At 37.6% G+C, this 21069-nt stretch overlaps 1 protein-coding gene across 1 annotated transcript in view; it reads left to right on the plus strand.

Annotated features, from left to right (window-relative positions):
* Positions 1-3089: 3089 nt before the first annotated feature.
* Positions 3090-21069, plus strand: part of LOC117303673 (ubiquitin-conjugating enzyme E2 H) — a 31095-nt gene continuing 13115 nt past the window's right edge. Inside the window, exons 1-2 of the mRNA XM_033787934.1 lie at positions 3090-3226; positions 12624-12700. Of these exons, the coding sequence (XP_033643825.1) occupies positions 3174-3226; positions 12624-12700 (130 nt within the window). The 5' untranslated portion in view covers positions 3090-3173. The remainder of the gene's footprint in view (positions 3227-12623; positions 12701-21069) is intronic.

Genomic DNA, 21069 nt, shown 5'->3' on the forward strand with positions numbered 1-21069 from the left:
TACTCTTGAACTATATGTACTGCAGGATCCAAAGAAATTTGAGCCTGGGGTTGGGGCATATGTTTTTTTTCTGTATACATCTTGCGCAAATGCTTTACAGACTGCCATTTGGGTGATTACATCATCATAAGAAATTGCACAAGGTTGATGTTACGAATTTTGCTTAGGGTGTTGGTAAGAACGTACTATACTTAAACGTATGATGAGGCAGAAATCTAGCTGTAGCCATAGCTGTAGCAGCCACCTGCACATAGCCTAAGAAACCTTAGGACACTGTTCCTGTGTCAGACCAAAAACCACCTATGTGGGCACCTCGTGCCAGGACTCTGGCCTGCACTGGAAGGAGCTGCGCACAGCAATGGGAGACCAACATGGTTTATAAAGCATGAAAATTGAAGCATGAAAATCATGGTTTATAAACCATAAAAATAGAAACACAAAAATCATGGTTTAAACATTATGGTTTATAAACCATAAAAATTGAGGCATTTAAAAAACATGGTTTATAAACCACGAAAATTGAAACATGAAAATCATGGTTTACAAATCATGGTTTATAAACCATAAAAATTGAAGCAATGGTGGTTCTTCTAAGCGGTTCCCAAGTTCATGGCTCTTTTCACTGTAAGCAAAAAAAAACCCAAACTCAAGCTTTACAGAAGCAGAAATAATCTGCCTTGAAAGCGTGTTTCAGGGTTAAAGTCATTGGACGTGTTAAGTAATTGTCCAAGACCAGTTTTCTCACTTTGTGTATCTTAACATATGCATCAAAAACAAACCTGTGATATAATTTGGGCTTATTTAGTCATCAAATTTGCAAAAGAATAATGAAAGAAAAAACACCATGTTGCATTACATTTTGTGCTTTCTCAGATGCATAATAAAAGGTTTCAGCTGGAGTCTTTTATTATTTGAGTGAGAAATTACATCTTTCTCAAAAATTACATTACTTCAGAGGGAGCCGTTTCTCACAATGTATTTCTCGTTACCAAGTAAAGTTTTATGCTAACAATTATTTGAGTTATACCAAGTAAGGTTTTATGCTAGCAATTATTTGAGTCATTACCAATAGTGTCCAGTGCCTTTTTAACAAGGAATTTGTGCAGGTGCATACACTACTTAAACAGCCAATAAAGGATGATCTCAAATATATAGATATTACAGTTTTCTAATAGCTGGAGTCCATAGGAAACTTTAAAGAAAATATAACGAGTCTCTTACCTCACGTTAAAACATGGCAAAAATTGTTTTTCTCCAGATCGCCCCAAGCCAAATTTCTGAAAAAGGCGGGGTCAAACAAACCCGCGCGACAAAGGAATCGTGACATCAGTGGAGGCTATTTGATGTGGAAAATAGCGCCCTCAGTTTGCCAAAGCTGGAGAACTGTGTTCAAACCCAATTATGGGAAAATCGTCACTGGCGTCAAGGGGTCATTATAATGGATAAGCCGTTTGTGACTCTCGGCTGAAAAAGCCGCGCGGCCGGGTGCATTTTTGACTCAAGTTTTTTATTGCTAAATGCAAATTTTGAGAGTAATATGGTTATTAACCGGTATCTACGATGTCTATTTGGCCATAAAAAGGTAATAGTTGAAATATTGAGATAATCCTTTATTGGCTCTTTAATGTTACCATGATGTTACTAAGCAGAAATTTGGTGCTTACCCTGTAAGCAGATGATAGTGACCATAAGCGATGAATTCTACAATAAGCAAAGCAATGAAATTTGCAATTCCGTTGGGAAAGTGACACACATGCCTATCAATTCTTTAAGATGGATTATGATACACTCTTGCTTATTTATTTTGTTGCTATGAGTTATTATACCAACATTTTGTTTACCTGTTACAACTGACTCGTGGTCTGTGTTCATGGGTCACTAGGAGCTGTGATCCCAAGGAACAAAACTTATCTGTAATTTTATTTTGTAATAAAATTCTTCTTGCAAACATAACAATGTCAAGAGTGTTTGTTTTTTTCTTCTCTCTTTTAATTGTTAAATTGTGTTTTATTATGTTGTTATAATACATTGAAAATAGAATAGTTAATACTAATAACATAATTGGACAAAGACTTGGACAGCCCTTTGTTTAAGAAGTGGATTTTTGGCTGAACAGACCCCCCCTTAGTCAAAATTGCTCATAAAAATTAAGTGCAGTCCCCCTTTTATGAGAGTTGAACAGCTGGTGTGTTTGCTTGTTTCTAGTATCTCTCTGGATACGATTTATTTGTGCAATAAACTGGGTGTCAAGAATACCAAAATAAATTCTTTGATATTGTATGTGTATAAGTATTTGCATTTAGGAAATATTTTTCGCCCCTGTCGAAGTTCCATAGATCAATCGATATTCTGATTCAATAATTAAATAAATATTGGTGAATCAGCAATGCAAGATACTTATAATATCAACTCAATTATTAGTAAATTCTGATTAAAAGGTACCCCTTTGTTATGCATTAATATAATTAATATTAACTTTATTTATTTATGAGTATTTTTTTTCTTTGGGGGGGGGGGGGGGGGGGGGGTAAAAACAAAATCAAATTGAAGTGCGCCATGCCCATTCATCTGGACAAAACATTCAACTTATTCTGTTGGAAATACAAGACATGTTTGCAAGAATTCCAACACATGACAACATTTATTTTCACGAAAAACTAATTTTTCACGGTAAAGCCTCATGTTTACGTAATGGTGTTTACGTACTCCAGCTGATGACCGGTGACCCCTTGTACATTTTATTGATGAGGTCACATCGCTTCGGTGGCCTTGAGTTATTGCGTCACTGTCACGTGAACGACTTCTGAATGTGGCCGCCGAGGGAGGACCAATTTCCAACTAAAAACAACGAACAATTGTTATCAATACAATTTATACTTAAGAGCATAAACAATATTTTTGCTTATGACCAAATACAATAAGAGTAACGTAAGTTGAATAAAGCGATAAAATATTGCTGGAAATTTATACAAATAAAGGTGTAAAATAGTGTAATAAATACAACGTACCTACTCAAAATGGTATCGTCCTGCATAGTTATTGTTTTGGTTCGGTTCGGGTAACTTCGGTTTTGTGTGTGATATATTTCGCGTAAGCTCGAAGGGTGTAATCGTTTTGTACAGGAACAGCTGGGTTTTTCAACCAAAATTTTACCCGAATAGAAAACCTCCAAAATGTCGTCACCACCACCGAATAAACGACGGATGGACACCGATGTAGTAAAGCTGTATCCTTTGAGTTTCTGGTGCTTTCAAATGTGATGTTAGAAAGGAAAGTACGCCAGTTTATTTGGGATATATTTTACATTTTTTCTGCTTGATACTGCATACTGCCATTGGGATTGTACAGTGAGTGTAAACTGCTGACGTACTGCAAATGGAAAAACTAAAATTTTGTCTAGAGCTCTTTTAACCATATTGATTTATGTGGGGTGTATTAAAATATTGCTTTATTATTGGTAATGCCACATGCATTTGTACATTTTTTAATAGTCCCATAAAAAGTCATAAATATTGCCAATTACACTCATGGCTCCCTCCACTTACTGTACTTCTTCACAACTTGCCCTATTTATTATTTACACGCTTTTTTGTGGCTACGCCTACTCTACTCCTCTAGAACTATATGAGGTTCGTTCGGCTATCGTCTCCCGTAATCCCGTAGGAGTGCATGTCTCACAACACAAACGAGGGGGGTTTGGCCTTTCGATATGAACACGTAGAGCCTAATTTTGGCAAATTTGATTTAAAAAAAGAGAGATTTTACCTCATATCGTAATGCCAAAACCCCCTCGTTTGTGTTGGACTGATGTGAGACATGTACTCATACGGGGATATGGGAGGTCCGATAGCCGAACGAACCTCAAAGTTCTACGCCGACTCTTCCAATCTCAATGTTTTGTTAGTTGTCTCATTGAGCTTTGCGCGGGTCCAGAAGATCCGCTCCGCAAAATTTTATAGTTTTTTGGAATCCTTGCCTTTCGGTAAAATGGCTGCTTCTATTGGTAACCAATGGTATAAAAGAGAGGTTTTGCAAGCGTGCGGATACAGATAAGGATATGATAACCGTATCCGTTCATGTCAGACACGTGTTTAATTTTGTTTCGCAATATACTGTATGTGTCACTTAACATGCTTGAGGGCGCTCACATTCATCATGAGTGTTTTTCTGACAAGCATGACCAATAGTGGTGTTTTAAACACTTCATTTTCTCACTTACTAGGTTACAGGTATATTGTGCATGTGCAAGCCGATGCCCAAGATAGCTAGAGGTACATGTTTTTATATATTCTTCGTCATTGCATTAGTTATCGCGTAGCATACCTCCTGATGCTACAAATGTATGTGGGCGTAAGGCCAACAAGCAGAGGGAGTCAATCATATCGCGACTATTTATGGGGCTGAGTGATGTAGAGATTTCAATAGTGCGTCAACGAGGGAGAGTTTAAATCTTGACACTTATTTGCTGAAAATAATGTTAAAATAGAGCTACCACGGTTTATGTAATGTTGATCAATTATTTTCAAAATAACAGCTGTTTGTTACAGTGTGACAACCAAGAGAGTTTGTGGAGAAAAACAAAAAATGACATTAGCCTTTACCTAGGCGTTGCTTTTTAAAAGGTAACTAAACACTACAACAGAAGTACGTACGTAAGGTAAAACTTGGAGTCTTTGTCAGTTCTGCAGTGAACGTTTTGGAGTATGCGGAAGGCGAAAAATGCACACCGGCAAATATGCATACCCGTACTTCATTGTGTAATCTATTTGTTCCCAAAGTGGATTATTGTCCAACTGTTTCCTATCATTTCTTCAATAATAAAATGCCACATGTACAAGAGAGCTTAATAAACAGCCCAAACCCTTCAACATAGAATGCATGGTTAATGGGATCAAGCATACAATGTACATGTACATGTCCCACCATGCTCATCACAGCCAAGCAGTTTGGGCATTGAATTAAAATAGTTGTGTTGGATCCTCAACAATTGTTTGATGTTGTTTTAATTTGAAGTTCATTTGGAATACATGTACAGGTCTACATTTTATGCACATTTTAAGCATAGCGGACAGTTGTTGTTGTTTTGGTACTTTTTAGTCATCAATAATTGAAAAAGTTGCCCCAGAAATGTTTGTCCAACATATCTCCAAAATACACAGTGGCCTTGTTCGTAGCCCTCAAATAATCAAAGACCACTTTAGACCATGTTGACATTAGATAGTCAGTGTTTTTACACCCCAAGAGAGTGAAGTTTTGAACCCAAATTGGGATTATGCTAATAACATTATGCTAAGTATTTTCCATCACAAATGAGTTGATTTCCTGTTGCACCTGCTTATCAAACTGTATGCATTATACTGACCCACTACAAAATAGTCACGAACCGAATTACATATTTAAGCACACTTAAAAAGTCTACAAAATGCGTGTTTACCAAAGTTTGAGATGTGTGTGCATGTAAAAAACAATAAGAACATGAAAACACATCTGTAAAATGAGTGCTTGTGGAGTGTAGTTCATGGACAGTCGTGAACATTTGACTCCATGTCACAATTCCATGGATTCCTAATTTATTGGGGATCTCGCCATTGCACCTATGTAAGTGCAAACATTATTTCTTGCAAATTCTAGCCTGTTTTAATTAGATGGCAATGGTGCACAATTGTATAAAATTGGTGAGCATATTCTTATCTTGGCACTGTTAGCTACAATTTGCAATGTTATGTTCTGCCAAAATATTAAAATGGAGACCGGCATTCTCGCTGCCATTGCTGTTGTCTATGCAGCACAAAATAGTGTGCCCTCGGTATGCCTTGGCTGTGCGGAAACATGTTCGGTTACCATTGCTGTAATATGTGTATTTATTACAACGGGCACGTGGAATAGCGAAACACATGGTTACCACCATGTTACATGCGTGGTTGATATTTTGATGTGCAGTCTATCATGAGATTTTGATGAAGTGTTTTACAAGGGTGCACTAGACACCAAACTGAACGACACAGCTACTAAGGCTGTATGAGAACTTATCATTTTCTGTTTTATAATTTTATGCCTGGAGTGCCAGGCTTTGCCAGGCTTCTAACGTAAGCCTAACACGGCAACCATTTTAAAGCTACACGTTGCCCTACATGTACAGGCCTTAACCATGCTTTCGGCAGAAATTGGGGCTAAAGGTTGGCTCTCTAGTTTCTTTTTCTGCATTTTACCTCTGTGGACCCTGGTTTGCATCCCACCTCAGACCCCATTGGGGTTTCCCTCCAGATCTAAAATCTTACCATTTTTTTTGGGGGGGGGGGGTTTCCTTTGCACCATCCTGCTTATTGATGCTTGTGCTGTTTGATATTTAATGGTGTATAAAATAACGGATAAAAGATGCCTGATATTTAAGCGGGACCAGGCTAATTAACATACAGGCTGCCTTAGTATGCTGTTGACTTCATAATGGGAGTCAAGACTCAAGACTGCATGTACTCTTCTGAAAAAATAAAATCTACTGATCTCAAAAGTGATCTCATAATTGCACTATGTAAGTTAGTGCTTTAATTGCAACCAGAACTCAACTCTATGGTGACTCATAATGTTAGTATTTGAACCACCATTATGTTTGTGATTGCTGTGTTTTGACAAAGGTTCTAGGGAAAACCATGGAAAACAGACCACACTCCCTTGCATAGTGGGTGTACTGAACACAGTTGATCACATTCTTAAATTTAAATAGAGTAGTAGCTCATAATGTATAGACTCATTATTTAAACAGATGTTTAATAAGCTTGGGTATGTTACACTTTGGGGTGGGGAAAGGATTGGGTGAAAGCTAATTGGTTCGTGCTATTTTCCATTGCGCATCAAAAACACCAACAACAGTAACCATGCAAATATTACTCTATCCAATGCATTTAATAGATGTTAATTTTACTTTGGGGATAAAGATAATTCGCTTTTACTCTTACACAGATGTGTATTAAAGCACTGTATACTCGAGTTCTGTGGAAAAAAATCCATAAGCAAATCACTTGAATGGGATTTGAACCCAAGACCTTTGCATTGCTAGAGCAGATGTCTTACCAATAGACCACTGAACTAGCCTGGTGGCTAGAGGTATTTCAGACCCTATGTTTTAGCAGAGGGTACCAAGTATTTATGTTATTTTTGCATTAGGGATGAAGAATGTAATTTGTTTTACTATTCACTGATGTGTATAAAGCACATTCCTGACTTCTGTGATCAAAACCACTGGCAAATAAAGTGGGATGAGAACCCACGACATTTGCATTGCTATAGAGCAGATGTCTTCCCACTAGACTACAGCGCTTGCCCGTTGATTTTTTTACCAGTACTTGTACATGTAGTTTGAATCCATTGTGTTAGCAGCAGGTATCACAACGTTTTATTATGTTAATTTTGCATCATCCAAAGCAGGGTGGTTTTGGGCCTTTATTGTTTTATTTAAAGGCAGTGGACACTATTGGTAATTGCTCAAAACAATTATTAGCATAAAACCTTTCTTGGTGACGAGTAATAGGGAGAGGTTGATGGTATAAAACATTGTGAGAAACGGCTCCCTCTGAAGTGCCATAGTTTTCGAGAAAGAAGAGACTTTTCACGAATTTGAGTCAAGACCTCAGATTTAGAACTTGAGGTCTCGAAATCAACCATCTAAACGTACACAACTTCGTGTGACAAGGGTGTTTTTTTCTTTCATTATTGTGACGCAAGTTCGATGACAGATTGAGCTCAAATCTTCACAGGTTTGTTATTTTATGCATATGTTGAGATACACCAACTGTGAAGGCTAGTCTTTGACAATTATCAATAGTGTCCACTGCCTTTAATTTATAACATTATATTTTACTAATTTATTTATGTATTTTTTTATTGTTTTGGTGTATAGAGAAATCATGTTGCAGTTTCCACCATTTTTACTTAGAATACCACTTTTATTATCAGATGGCTACAAATAATCATTATGGTTTGCCTGAGTTATAGTATCATAATAAAAATCAGACAAGATAAGACGTGTTTTCTTTCATCAGAATGATACATTTGTAATAGAGATATTTAGTTTGTTAATCCTACTTAATTTGAGAAGAAAAAAAGATAACACACACAAAGACGCCACAAGGTAATTTCTGCCAGCTGTCCGTCATGGTTATCTGATGTTTATTATGTCGGAGTTCAGGATAACACGTTAACAAGGCCGTTAACAAGGCATGTGTAGTGAGGTGACACTTTCCATTCACCAAAGTAATCTGCTTGAAGACCATCAATAACTAATATCAGCAATGTTATAATTATATCTTCCATATGGGATAGTTGTCTAGAAACAACCTATATTGTGTTAGCAAGCTAAGGGGTTACCAAAATGTGGACATGCCATCATTTCGACATACCTCATCAAATTTAGATCCTTGTTTCAGAGCTAATTTCATTAATTATTTTGTTCAATGGCATTTCATTGAGAGGTTGGGAATTGTTTAATTTATTACATCAGGATATTGTACAAAGTTCTGTAAAACTAAGTGATTTACAGTTCATGTTTGTTTATTATTAAATCCCAGCCCCAGTCATGCAATGTCAGAAGAGGTTACATACATTTTACCGGTTGGCTATCGTTGCTTTTTCCATAAAATTTTATGAACATACTTTTACTTATAACTGTAAGTAACGATTAATAGTTTCAAAAAACAATAATAGGCTAAGCTTTCACTTTAACATCTCAAAGTTAATTATAGATCCTTCAAGCTGTAATGTACATCTTCTGTCGTTTTTTGTGAAGAACTTCCTTCTAAAAGTGGTTAGCGAGGAAGCAAATTTCCTGAATCATCAAAGATGGGGACCATGGTCCAATATGGAACACTCAGCTACACATACTTTTTTTTTTTTTTTTTTTTGTAGTGGGTTCGAATCCCCCCCCCCCCCCCCCCCCGAGTAATATGCCTGTGATTTATTTCACAGAACTCAGGAAAGTACTGAGTTTACAGTGCTAACACACATCAGTGTATACGGGTAAAATCAAAATGAATGTTCTTTATCCCCGCTGCAAATTTAACATCTTTTAAATCGTTGCAGTACCTGCTGCTAAAACGTACAATTCAAACTGCCTCTAGCTACCAGGCAATCTGTGTGGTCTAGTTGGTATAAAGCCTGGTTCATACTTCCTGCGAATGCGAATTTGACGTTAAAATGTGACGTCACAACCCTCCTTTGAGTTGAGCAGAGGGCAACTGCTGTGAATTGTTCGTTGCCAATTTGTGACGTCAACATGCGCTTCGCATTCGCATTTGCAGGAAGTATGAACCGGGCTTAACACTGCTCTAGAATTATAAAGGTTGTGTGTTTGAATCCCTACCGAGTAATATATTCCTGTGATTTTTTTCACAGAACTCAGTAAAGTACTGAGTATATATATAATGCTAACACACATCGATGTGCGTGGGTAAAACCAAAATGAATGCTTGTTATCCCCAATGCAAATTTAACATATTAAATATATTTCTGGTGTATAAAACCATAGAGTAAGGACAGAGACTCAGAGTAGAGTAAGCATTTACTGCACCTGCATTTGTGTTGACAATCTCAATGACCTTGCCCTAGAATGATATCAATAAAAAAAACTCCTCATTGTGGCACACATGAGTGTCACCTAATAAGACTGGGCTGGTGCAACACACACCTTGTTTAATCCTATCCATGTGGATCATGTGCAAGAGCATAGTCAGAGGATCCCAATGGACTGTTGAATCTCTAGTATTGGTAGCTGTTGGTGCAAAAGGCAAAGTGTACCATTGGGTATTTGGGATCGTTAGATTGGTTTAATCCTATATAAATGTAGATGTATAGACGATGCGACCTGTGTTAACATGTTTATAAAAGAGCCACAGAGCCTGGACTTCCTGCAGGCGTGATTTGTACACAGCCTAATGGAAGAAATATAAAAATCTTATACTTTATGGAGATTGCACTGTCTAATTCCTATCAACTTTTGATATGATGAATGGGGGCACATCTCAAAACTTGTCCAGCTTTTACTTTCATAACTCTAGGATTTATGTGGAAATTATGACACAAAATGTCAACTTTCCATAAGACCAGTGCAGTATCTTGCCTGCCAGAATACCCAAAGAATGCGCAAGGTCAAACTTATTGTAAACAAAGTTCACAATAAAACTATTATTCATTAGTGGTTGCGTTTTTTTGGATATTGCCAAAAATCCGGAGTGGTTATGTCCTTAGGAAGAATGATCCCAAAAAGGAAAACACAATCTCAGACTCAATTTTTCTAGAGCTTCCCAGATTGTACATGTACTGTAAACACAGCCTAATTCATAGAGCTGTTCAATGGCTGATTTTAACGTGCTTATAGCACTGCTAACCGTAAACATCTATCAAGTATCAGAAAGACTCTTCTAGGGTCAAAACATATAAGGTCATTACTGCTTTTTGTACTTTTGGTTGGTAAAACAGTTTGCAATCACAGCTATGTCTTTTTTCACTAAAATGCAAAATAGATTAATTCATTTATATTCATTACATAGGCCCCTATACAATTGTTCTGTCTTAATTGCATTTTCATAGGCAATTGAATGCTTTCGTGCATGATTAGAGTTTTATGAGTTCCATATGATTCATGGCAGTTACTGATATTAGTATCATTCGGATTTCAATATGCTGGGAGCATAAAGATGACAAGGATACTAAAGTAGTCTGTGCTGATCTGGAAGTTGCAGTGCAAAAGCTTGCCCGGAACCGCCTGCATTAAGCAATGGATACACATATAGACGATGTGACCTATGTTTACATTCAAACCGCCCTCTGTTGACAAAACACTGTATACTTTATGTTTCGCCGGCAACAATACGTGCAGTCATGGTAAGATCGCATACACTTTCTAGCTGGCTGCCAAAACACAAAGGTTTTGCCCGGCGATATGCGCGAATTATGTTATGGTTTTCAAGTGACGTCAGAGGTCACATCGTCCATAGTCTGAGGAATTCAAATTGAGCATTCACTTGTGAACGAACAAGGCGTTGTACCAGACTTCATTCAGATATACTCGCTATGTCATTGTACCAAAGTCTGGTTGATACTGTACAAACATAACACATGTTTTCAGAACTGGGATCTGGCTGGAGGTCGTTAGCAACAGGGTCAATGAGTCCCTTTTTCATAGTCCAATATTGATAAACCGTCCATTTTGTATTGACAAAATAGGAAGATTGCCAACATAGGGCTAGGTAGCTCACGTTTATCCAGAGATTGTTGGTTCATCTCCACTCTAGTACGTTTTTCTTTGTTCAACCCTAAATAGTTTGTAGACCTGTTACTAAGCTTTTTCTTGATTGATCTCTTGCATGTTTTTGCCGTACCACATAGTACTTGTCTATGACAATTAACCATGGTTGAGCAAAGTCATCTGAGGTCTCAGTCTGGGTCATGTTTTGGGTCTTGTTCTCGATCAGGAGGTATCGTTCTTTGTATCAGTCTCCATTATTGAGGTTTATGCCTCAATTTTTGCTTGGATGCGATTTACATAGCCACTTAAATTTTGAGAGGTCTTGCTAAGTTCTTATCTTTTGTTCGTTTTTCAATGCCGGAGTAACAATCAACATATTAACACTAGCGTTATAATTCACTACACCTAAAATTGCGACTAATCAGGATTTTCATTTCCTTGCAAGTGGGACCAGTTAGATTTTCCATTCACTGGTTTTACATTATTTTATTAACGTTACCTTCCAATACTGATATTTTAGCATGTGGCTTGTAATTTGTAGGCTGCTATGAACAATCATGCAGTGGTATACTGTATAATGTTTAGAAATGGGAAGCAATACTATTGCTAGTCAGCTAGACTCTAGTTGGACTGACTTTTGACTGTTCCTCAGGTAACTGGCATTTGGCCAGCGGACATCTGTTTAGATATTGAAAGTAGTCATTTAGAGATACTTGATCAAAAACATGTCAGTGTCACAAACACCATCAGACCTAAATCAAATACCTTATAATAACGAGCCTACTGCATTATGATTTGTAGCCGTGACACTCAGTGTAGACTTTGACTTTGATTAAAAAAGTCTATGTGCATGAAAACTGCATGATATCACCTGAGAGTGTATTGTGTATAGTACTGTAATTACAAATGTGAATCAAGCACCAGGTACCCTTAATTTATGGTGACAATACTGCAGGGAATTCACAAAACCGATGCATTTTTCATTTACAGCATAACAATAATAATAATTATAATAGTGGCTTCTTATAATAATATAGCCGCTACTAGCGCACATATCCGTCACTCAGTGACGCTTAAGGCGCTGTAACAGGAACACCGGGGCGAACTCGTTTACTTTTCGATAAGTGCACTGGGTGCTTTTACGTACCTTACACAACATTGGTCCTATATTTAACCAACGGCTTTACGTCCCATCTGAAGGACAAAGCATCATGGTTAAGTGTCTTGCTTAAAGACACTGGTGTCACGACTGGGACTCGAACCCACACTCTGCTTATTAGAAACACCAGGGTTTGGATTTTTTTTTCTGATGGGGAATTATCAAGGTGGTTATTATTATACAAACTGTCAGTTATTTGGTTTCCTTGACTAAGCTTTCCTCCTTCAGAATCGAAAGCAAACATGAAGTAACAATACTCAAGGGACTCAACGAGTTAATGGTGAAGTTTTACGGGCCTAAAGGAAGTAAGTATAAAAAACTCAATTTGTAATCCAATCATTGTAGAAAAATGACTTTCAATATGCCTGTAAATTATTCACCGATTATTAGACGTTGAATTCTCAGACGCCAATTTTTTGTGGAGGTGTAATCACTGACATGTTATGAGTGCATTCTTATTATGTGTAAACAAATACAGCACGCTTTGGTATTTAAATAATTGCCGTTCACACTCGGCAATAAGAGATGTACCTGAGGATGATGAGGTTTTCATTATAGCTCGCTGCTTCCCTTATGAGAGGGTTTACGTTCGTGTGAAGTCATAGAGGCATGTGGATGTGGGGGGTGGGGGTGGGGAGGGGGAGTACTACATGTAGTCCAGGAAAATCTTTCACATAGTCTCTGAATAAAACGAATGGAAATTACTTCACAGACAAACCAAGCGTGCCTGTAGTTTTGTAGGCATCATAATTGACGTGTGTGGTAACATATGGATACCAACACAGCTGGTGTGATTATAGGTTAACATTCTCCACAATGAATGGGGCAGTAGAGAGGATCAAATCAATTTCACTCTAAATATGTCGCTGAATTGAAGTGCACTCATAATGTAGTCATTAGTCATTCAATTCTGGGGCAGCATATTTAACTCACATATTTAATATTTCTGGTATTCATTGAGGTGTTCATTTACATGGATGGTCCTCAGTTCACTCACTGGCTAGCTTCCTCAGTCAAATTCTCCTTTTTAAAGCCTCTTACGCACTTTCCGGTGACACTTTTGGTTGAACTCATCAAACTTGAATTGCTGACTCTGGTGAACTCTTGGGAAATGGCTGTTTGCTAGGAAACCCATAAGTGTCTGATGGGTTAAAGGCACAGGGCATGTGTGGTAGTTGTCAAAGACCAGTAATCTCACTTGGTGTATCCAACCACTCGATCCATGATCCAACATACATAAAACAAATCTGTGAAATTTTGGGCTACATTGGTCACCGACTTTGCATGAAAATAATGAAAGAAAAAACAGCCTTTTTGCACAAATTTGTGTGCTTTTAGATGCCTGAGAAAGGCTTCAAGTCTTAAGTCTTTCTGAGAATCAAATATTTTTGTGAGAAATTACCTCTTTCTCAAAAACTTGAGAGTCATTTCATACAATGTTTTATACTATCAACAGCTCTCCATTGCTCGTTACTAAGTTTTTATACTAATAAATATTTTGATTATTTACCAAATGTGTCCAGTAGGCCTACCTTCTCTTGAAATATTATTCCATGAAATGCTTTACTTTTTGAGAAAACATTTTGAGAAAACAATTATCAATTCTCGATATCGAGAATTGCGGATTTATTTTAAATACATGTCATGACACAGCGAAATGTGCGAAAACAAGGGTTTTTCTGTTATTTTCTCCTGACTCCAATGACCGATTGAGCCTAAATTGTCACAGGTTTGTTATTTTATATATAAGTTGTGATACACGAAGTGTGGGCCTTTGGACAATACTGTTTACTGAAAGTGTCCAATGACTTTAAGTGAGATAACCCAGGGTTAGCCTCAATGGCTTTAAGTGAGATATTAGCCAGGGTTAGCCTACGAAGTGAGTTTGTTTTCCTCGGGAAAGTAAGGTGTGCCTAGTTCTACGGACCCAAGCTCTGGTGTTGTCAACAGCAGAGTGTGCTCTCAGTTCGAATCCCGGTTATAACAATGTGTCCTTGAGCAAGGCACTTAAACATTTGAGAAGGTATATTCTGCTCAACTAGCCATGCTCCTATCCTAGTGGAGGATACCCATGCCTAAATTCTTATTACGTGCCAATGGCCCAGTGTAAAATTCAAGCCCTGTACATACAAAAAAACTGCATGCAATAGTTTAAAAGCTTATAATAGATGTCAGGCCTGTATGCTTCGTTTTGAAAGGGCAAGGGCATCGAGGCATTTCTCCTTGGTAAAGGGCACCCTGTGAGGAAAATGTAAATTTCTGCTGGAGCATTTCAATGGGCACCAAGGTATTGACCTGAAATGTGGGGGTACTGTGCTGATCTTACAATTCTGTACTTTCTAAACAATTCTCTGAAGATATCTTGTGAGGGTCAGTGTACCTTACTGTGAATCCTCCAGTGTCACTCCTTATTAAGAACCTTCCCCCAATGACAAGATGAGGACAGCAAGGTTGGCCTTTACATCTACAAGTGGTGCATGAGGAAAAGATGTCAAGCCACGGTCAGTACTTGACACTAAAGTGACAGTGCACAACTCGAATGGCCGGCTTCTCAGAATTTTTATCATCAGTGCAAAATCAGTTTAAGGGCAAATGATGCCTCTTTTTTAACCGTTCGATTGTTTTGAACCCTATTTTGTTGTAGATCTTGCAGGCCTGTAATCTCTGTTTTTGAAAAGCCAAGGAGACCAACAAGGCATGTTCTCCTTGGTAAAGGGTACATGAGGAAAATGTGAATTTATAATGAAGCGTTTCATTTCAAGGGCACCAAGGCAATGACCAGGGGGCATGGAGTGGAGGAAATTGCCTTTATTTCCTTCGTGAAGTATCAGGCCTGATGATCTTCTATACAATAAAACATGATAAAACTTACATGTGAAAACTTCATTTCAAAAAGTTGGTTGAGTTTTGAGATATAACCGAAAATCTGGAATGAATAATGTCCACGCAAGAAAACAATCCTTAAGGAATACACAATCTGAGAAACATTGGTGGCAGTAACGCTTCACAGATTCAAATTTTGGGGCATAACTGTCGTCTTTTTAGATTAGATATTATGTTTCTTTACTACCTGTCCGCATGAAAAATACCGTTTTTATTTTATTCCATTGGCAAATGAAATATAGCCATTTTACTTCGAAGCGAAATGTTATTCAACAGTTTTTTTTTACAGCGCTGTAGGCTCCTAACTAGTTAGTTTTTATTGCCATTGGTATTAATTTTAAAGTGATTACCAAACGTATGTATACCTACCCTTTCAATAAAACCACAATTTTATCTTGTCTCTTCAAAAATGATTTTAAGTGGATGGTGATCACACCCACAGTTACTGTGTGATAAGATTACTTGTGACTCAAGAATGGCATACCTGACTATATGATTTAATATCACCATGTCATGCCCTTCAACATTGTCATTCTTTCATGGTCATGTACAGTTATCAATAGAACTGGCTGTGTATGTCTAATGACTGGTACTCCTACACATATTTTACTTTATATTAAAATAATTCACATCCTGTCAACTCTTGGTGTTCCAAATTGTGTCGAGTTGTTTATTTTTTCTTTTAGAAGACACACTTTATGGTTATTGCCAGCCTGGGGCAGTTTATTCTTTACAGACCATAGCGGCCACAAGGGGCTTGTACCAAAAATGCCCATAGCGGCCATTTCAGGAGTCAAATTGCAACTCATATCTATGCTACAAAGCATGTAAATGACGCATGCCTAAAACGCACTACATTGTACACTATTACACAACATTTACTCTGAAAATAAAAGAAGAATATTATGATTATCAATAATAATAACAAAGTCTTATAAAGTGCACATATCTACCAAAGGTGCTCAAGGTGGTTTATCCAAAAAAATAAAGATAAAACAAAAGGGAATGGAACCAGCATCATTCTGAATGTAAGAACTAAATGCTGTTTAAAGAGACTTTTTGAAAGAGTGAATAGTAGTTGAGGTTTTAATGTGACGAGGTTGCTAGATTCCAGAGATGTGGTGCTGCAACGGGAAATGGTCTGTCTCCTTAGGGTAGGATGAGATTTTACTTCTTGTTGACGATGTCATGTAAATTGGATCAATAGACTGGGTAGAAGTAGCGCAGCAAGGCCCAGTTCCAAGGCAATTGGACTTAATGATCAAAATGGTGGCTTCTTATTTAGCGCTCATATTGTTACTCATGGACACTCATGGCGTTTCACAATTCAGTATTGTACTGCAAGATATTGTATTCCTTTACATATCACCAAGAAATGGTTTACAAGGTGCTGTGGTGCAATGAGCAGCCAATCAAATCAGGAACAACCTGGGCAAACCCCTTTTCTGTTCGATAAGAGCACTGGGTTCTTTTAGGTGCATTCTAAAATACACAATGACTTCAATGGTAGATGTCTGCAGCAGAATTTTAGCATTACTGGGTGAGGTAAGAGCAGAAAAATCTGTGGTAAATAATGCCAGAAGTTGGGCCCAGTAAGTGATGACGCAAGGAGTTGGGAGTTGACATAAAACTGCTGTAAATTTTATCGCGTGAGGTCGCTCTAAAAAAATATCGTTCCCACTTCAGAGGGTAGGCCTATACGTGATAATTGTCTAAACTGGTCTATGACCAGTGTTTCGTTTGTCACTTGTTTTTAATTGATTCAAAAAGGGTTATAAATGTATTATACATTACAAAAATTCAAAATCTGGACAATGGTTTTCCACTTTGTCTTTGTCTTTACCTGTTCAGGGTATAAATGATTTGAAGGTGTCTTTATTGCCAATGTTAAAGCTGCAGAAAAAATATACCCACATTTTACATAACAGTATTTTTCAGAGTGCCCTCACTCGGTTAAAAATATGGTGGCTTCCAAAAGTAATTTTAAGGACGAAATCAACTAAATAATTATAATCATCGTATTGTTGTCATGGACTGCACTACTGGTTGTCCATTGAGACGTTGAGTCCAGAAATTGTTGACAATCGAGTTGTTATTATTCTGTCCCAGGTGTTCACCTGCTCACCGTCATCATGGCTTAATAATGTTATTGGATTGCGATCATTGCGTATACGTCTTCATTATGCTGAGTGGACATCAATTGACGTATAGTCTTGTAATGCAATTATGCCCTTTGCTTAAGGCTAAATCAAACCCATCTTACATGTTGACATTTTTTATACCAAGGTATTAATTCAAGCGCGACATATATTTTTTGTGTGTGAGGATGCCATTCTTGTGTGCGCTTCTCCTGAGGGGGGTAATGAGTATTTTATGCAAGTTGAACATTTATGCAGATCTACCTTTAGGACTATGTAAGTTATTGTCACTAGTAACCCCTTCACTCTCAGAAGACAGCATGCAGATGGCATCATGCACAGCTTAAGAAAACTTGAGTGAATATGTTTTTAAAAGCTCGGACTGCATGCCTGCAATTTCATGAATGTTGTATTGATACTACTTCTACTTTACTTCTACTTTACTACTCGGCAAAGTCCCATGATGGGATATCATGCCAAGATTAATGCACGTGTTTGACCGATGAAGCAATAATGTGTGATTAGAGATTGAGTAGAAAGGGACTATTATCAGTAAACTTTCAAACCTTCCAAGTTAAACGTTGTTGATTTTACAATGACTTGAATAGATATTGTCGTCTGCTTACTGAAAAACACAATTTCGTAACTTGTGCAATTTATAATCATAGACATTAAACCAATGTTTGTATGATAGAGATTGGCTGTTGCCAGCTTGGTATTTATATCCCCGTGTCTGAGTTTGCCAAGTTCACTTGACAGAAAGATCACCTAAACAAACAAACAAACAATCACTGCACCAAGGCCAAACTGCAATAAGTAGATTTAAGTATTCGAGTTAACAGAAAGCTTGGACACAAATGTGTGCGTACATTAGTGAACTTTGACCATTGTCTGAGATTCAGGTACTGAGTTTTTTTTTTTAGCATTAGTTTGGAGCGTTACTGTGCCCTGCCAATTGCTACAAACAAGTATCATCGTTGTAAGTTAAAAGGAACACGCTGCCTTGGATTGGTCGAGTTGGTCTTTGAAAACAGTATGAAACCATTTTTTGTAAAATGCATATGGTTAGAAAGATATTGTAAAAGTAGAATACAATGATCTTCACAAATATGCCTCGAAATTGCGTGGTTTTCCTTTTATGTCACAAACTATTACGGTCGGCCATTTATGGGAGTCAAAATTTGTACTCCCATAAATGGCCGACCGTGATAGTTTGCGACGTAAAAGGAAAACTGTGCAATTTTTAGTGATACTTGTCTGGATCATTATATTCTACTTTTAAAACATCTTTCTAATCAGATGCATTTCATAACAAACCTTTTTAAACGCTTTTAATAGACAAACTTGTCTGGTCCAAGGCAACGTGTTCCTTTTATTGCACTTACATTTTGATAGGCTTGTTTGGATCAAGGCGTCAAATTTTCTATCTGGGTAACAGTAACATTTTACAATTTCCATCCAAATTATGGAACTTTGATCGTTGTCTGAGATTGTACTGAGCTTCTAATTTTAGCATTAGTGTGGAGCGCTATTGTGCCTTGCCCATTGCTACAGAAAAATAAAATTACACTTACATTTTGATGAAGCTTGTTTGGTTCAAGGCTTCAAAGTACACTAACCAGGCGCGGATCATGGGGGGGGCGGCAGGGGGCACGTGCCCCCCGGGTAAAACAAAACAAAAAAAAGAAGAAAAAAAAAGAAGAAGAAAAAAGGACGAGAGGAAAAATGCCTAGAGCTTCATTTTTTTTTTTTTTTTGTATCAGGAGTATCACAAGGCCCAAACAATATTTTGTGGACAAACTTTTACTGCATTACTTGTATTACTTTTAAGTGATCAGATGAAGTTAAAAGGTCAAAGAATTGTCTCTGAGAAGGCCTTAGATTGCACCAAAGAGCATCTACAACATAAAATTTTCCAGGGGCCCTTAAGCGGGCCCTGGACCCTACGTCGTAACAGCGTCGCGCTTCGCAACTTCAGATTTGTTATGCCTCTACTCTATAATTTCTTCTGGCTAGAACCCTGCTTGCAACATACGATTATCGGTCGGATCTGGGTTAGCTGCTCACTTATATTCATGGAATTTGCCGCCCATCAGATAACATAATATAAAGTTCATGTAGGTATTTCATCGCCCAGAATTTAACGTCAGCAGTAGGCCTAATATTAATAATCTTATAAGAAAAACGCTTGCCGATGATGTACAGCGTAAATTCAGTTTATTGTCAACAAGAGGGAGAAGCAAAAGACTCAAGAGATGTGTGTGATTACAACTTTCTAGGAGTCCCACGTTACTGTACATAAATTTTGATATTGATCAAAAGTGCTTAGAAAGTGTTTCTTGAACTCTGTATTTAGCACACAAAGGCTTGATTTTTCGGAAAAAAACCTCCAAAAGCTCAGAGCTCACAGGGGCTTCGCCCCCTGGACCCCACTAGGGGCAGTATGGCCGGCCCCAGGACCCCACCCCTGAAATTTCTTATACCAAAAACTAAGTATTATGACTACAAAGTTGTGCCCCCGGTTAAAAAAATCCTGGATCCGCACCTGCTTACATTTTGATGAAGCTTGTTTGGTTCAAGGCTTCAAATTTTCCTTCTGGTAGAAAATAGTGTAATTTCCACCTGAATAATGAAATGACCATCATGTGAGATTGACTACTGAGCTTCAATTTTTTGCATGAGTTTTTGCAATTGCTTTAAAGCCTTTGGAAACTTTCGGTAAACAGTATTGTCCAAAGGCCCAGACTTCGTGTATCACAACTTATATATAAAATAACAAACCTGTGCAAATTTAGGCTCAATTGGTCATCAGAGTCAGGAGAAAACAACGGGAAAAGCCACCCTTGTTTCCACACGTTTCGCTGTGTCATGTGTTTAAAATAATCTGTATTTCTCGATAGTTTTAATGTTTTCTCAAAAAGTAAAGCATTTCATGAAATAATATTTCAAGAGAAATCTTTCACCATTACCTTCTGTAAACCCTGTAAGTTATTTGTAAATCTGTTTACTTTTTTTTTTCTGTTCCGAAAGTGTATAATGGCTTTATATAAGTTGTATTGTAGTTTAATTCTGATGAGGCTGGTTAAAGGCTTCAAATTTGCCTTGCGGTTAAAATTATTGTATTTTCCACCCATATGAAAAACCCAGTACATCTCCTCCTTGATGCTGTAAATAAAGAAATTGAACCTGGGAGAATTAGAACAGATCCCCTTGAGGATGCTATGTCCTGGGCAGGCTTAATGAAGCATGCTGTCCAGTACTGTCTAAATAGGGCTTGAGGGGGAGGGGGTCTTGTTGAGGGGTGAATTTGATGGATGGGATCTGCTAATTGCTTCTTGATCTGCATCACCTGCTCTTCTTCTACTGTCTTTTGCTCAATAGAGGGGAGTAAGATCGATGACAAGAAGAGCAGGCTACAGATAGATGGCAGTGTCATTTTATATGCAGTTTGGCATCTTTTAAACTTGACCATTAAAGTGTACACAATGTACACGAAGGAGAACCATCAAGGTACATGGATTTATCAGAATTAATTGTTGTTTTTACTCAATAATTACTTTTACAGTAGGGTCTACAGTAATACAGTATGGATCTAGGCACCCGCCCAACCCCCTCCACTGTTTACAGAGAACAAACCACTGACTGATAGAAAT

Source organism: Asterias rubens, chromosome 2, assembly GCF_902459465.1.
Source record: "Asterias rubens chromosome 2, eAstRub1.3, whole genome shotgun sequence".
Lineage (NCBI taxonomy): Eukaryota > Metazoa > Echinodermata > Asteroidea > Forcipulatida > Asteriidae > Asterias > Asterias rubens.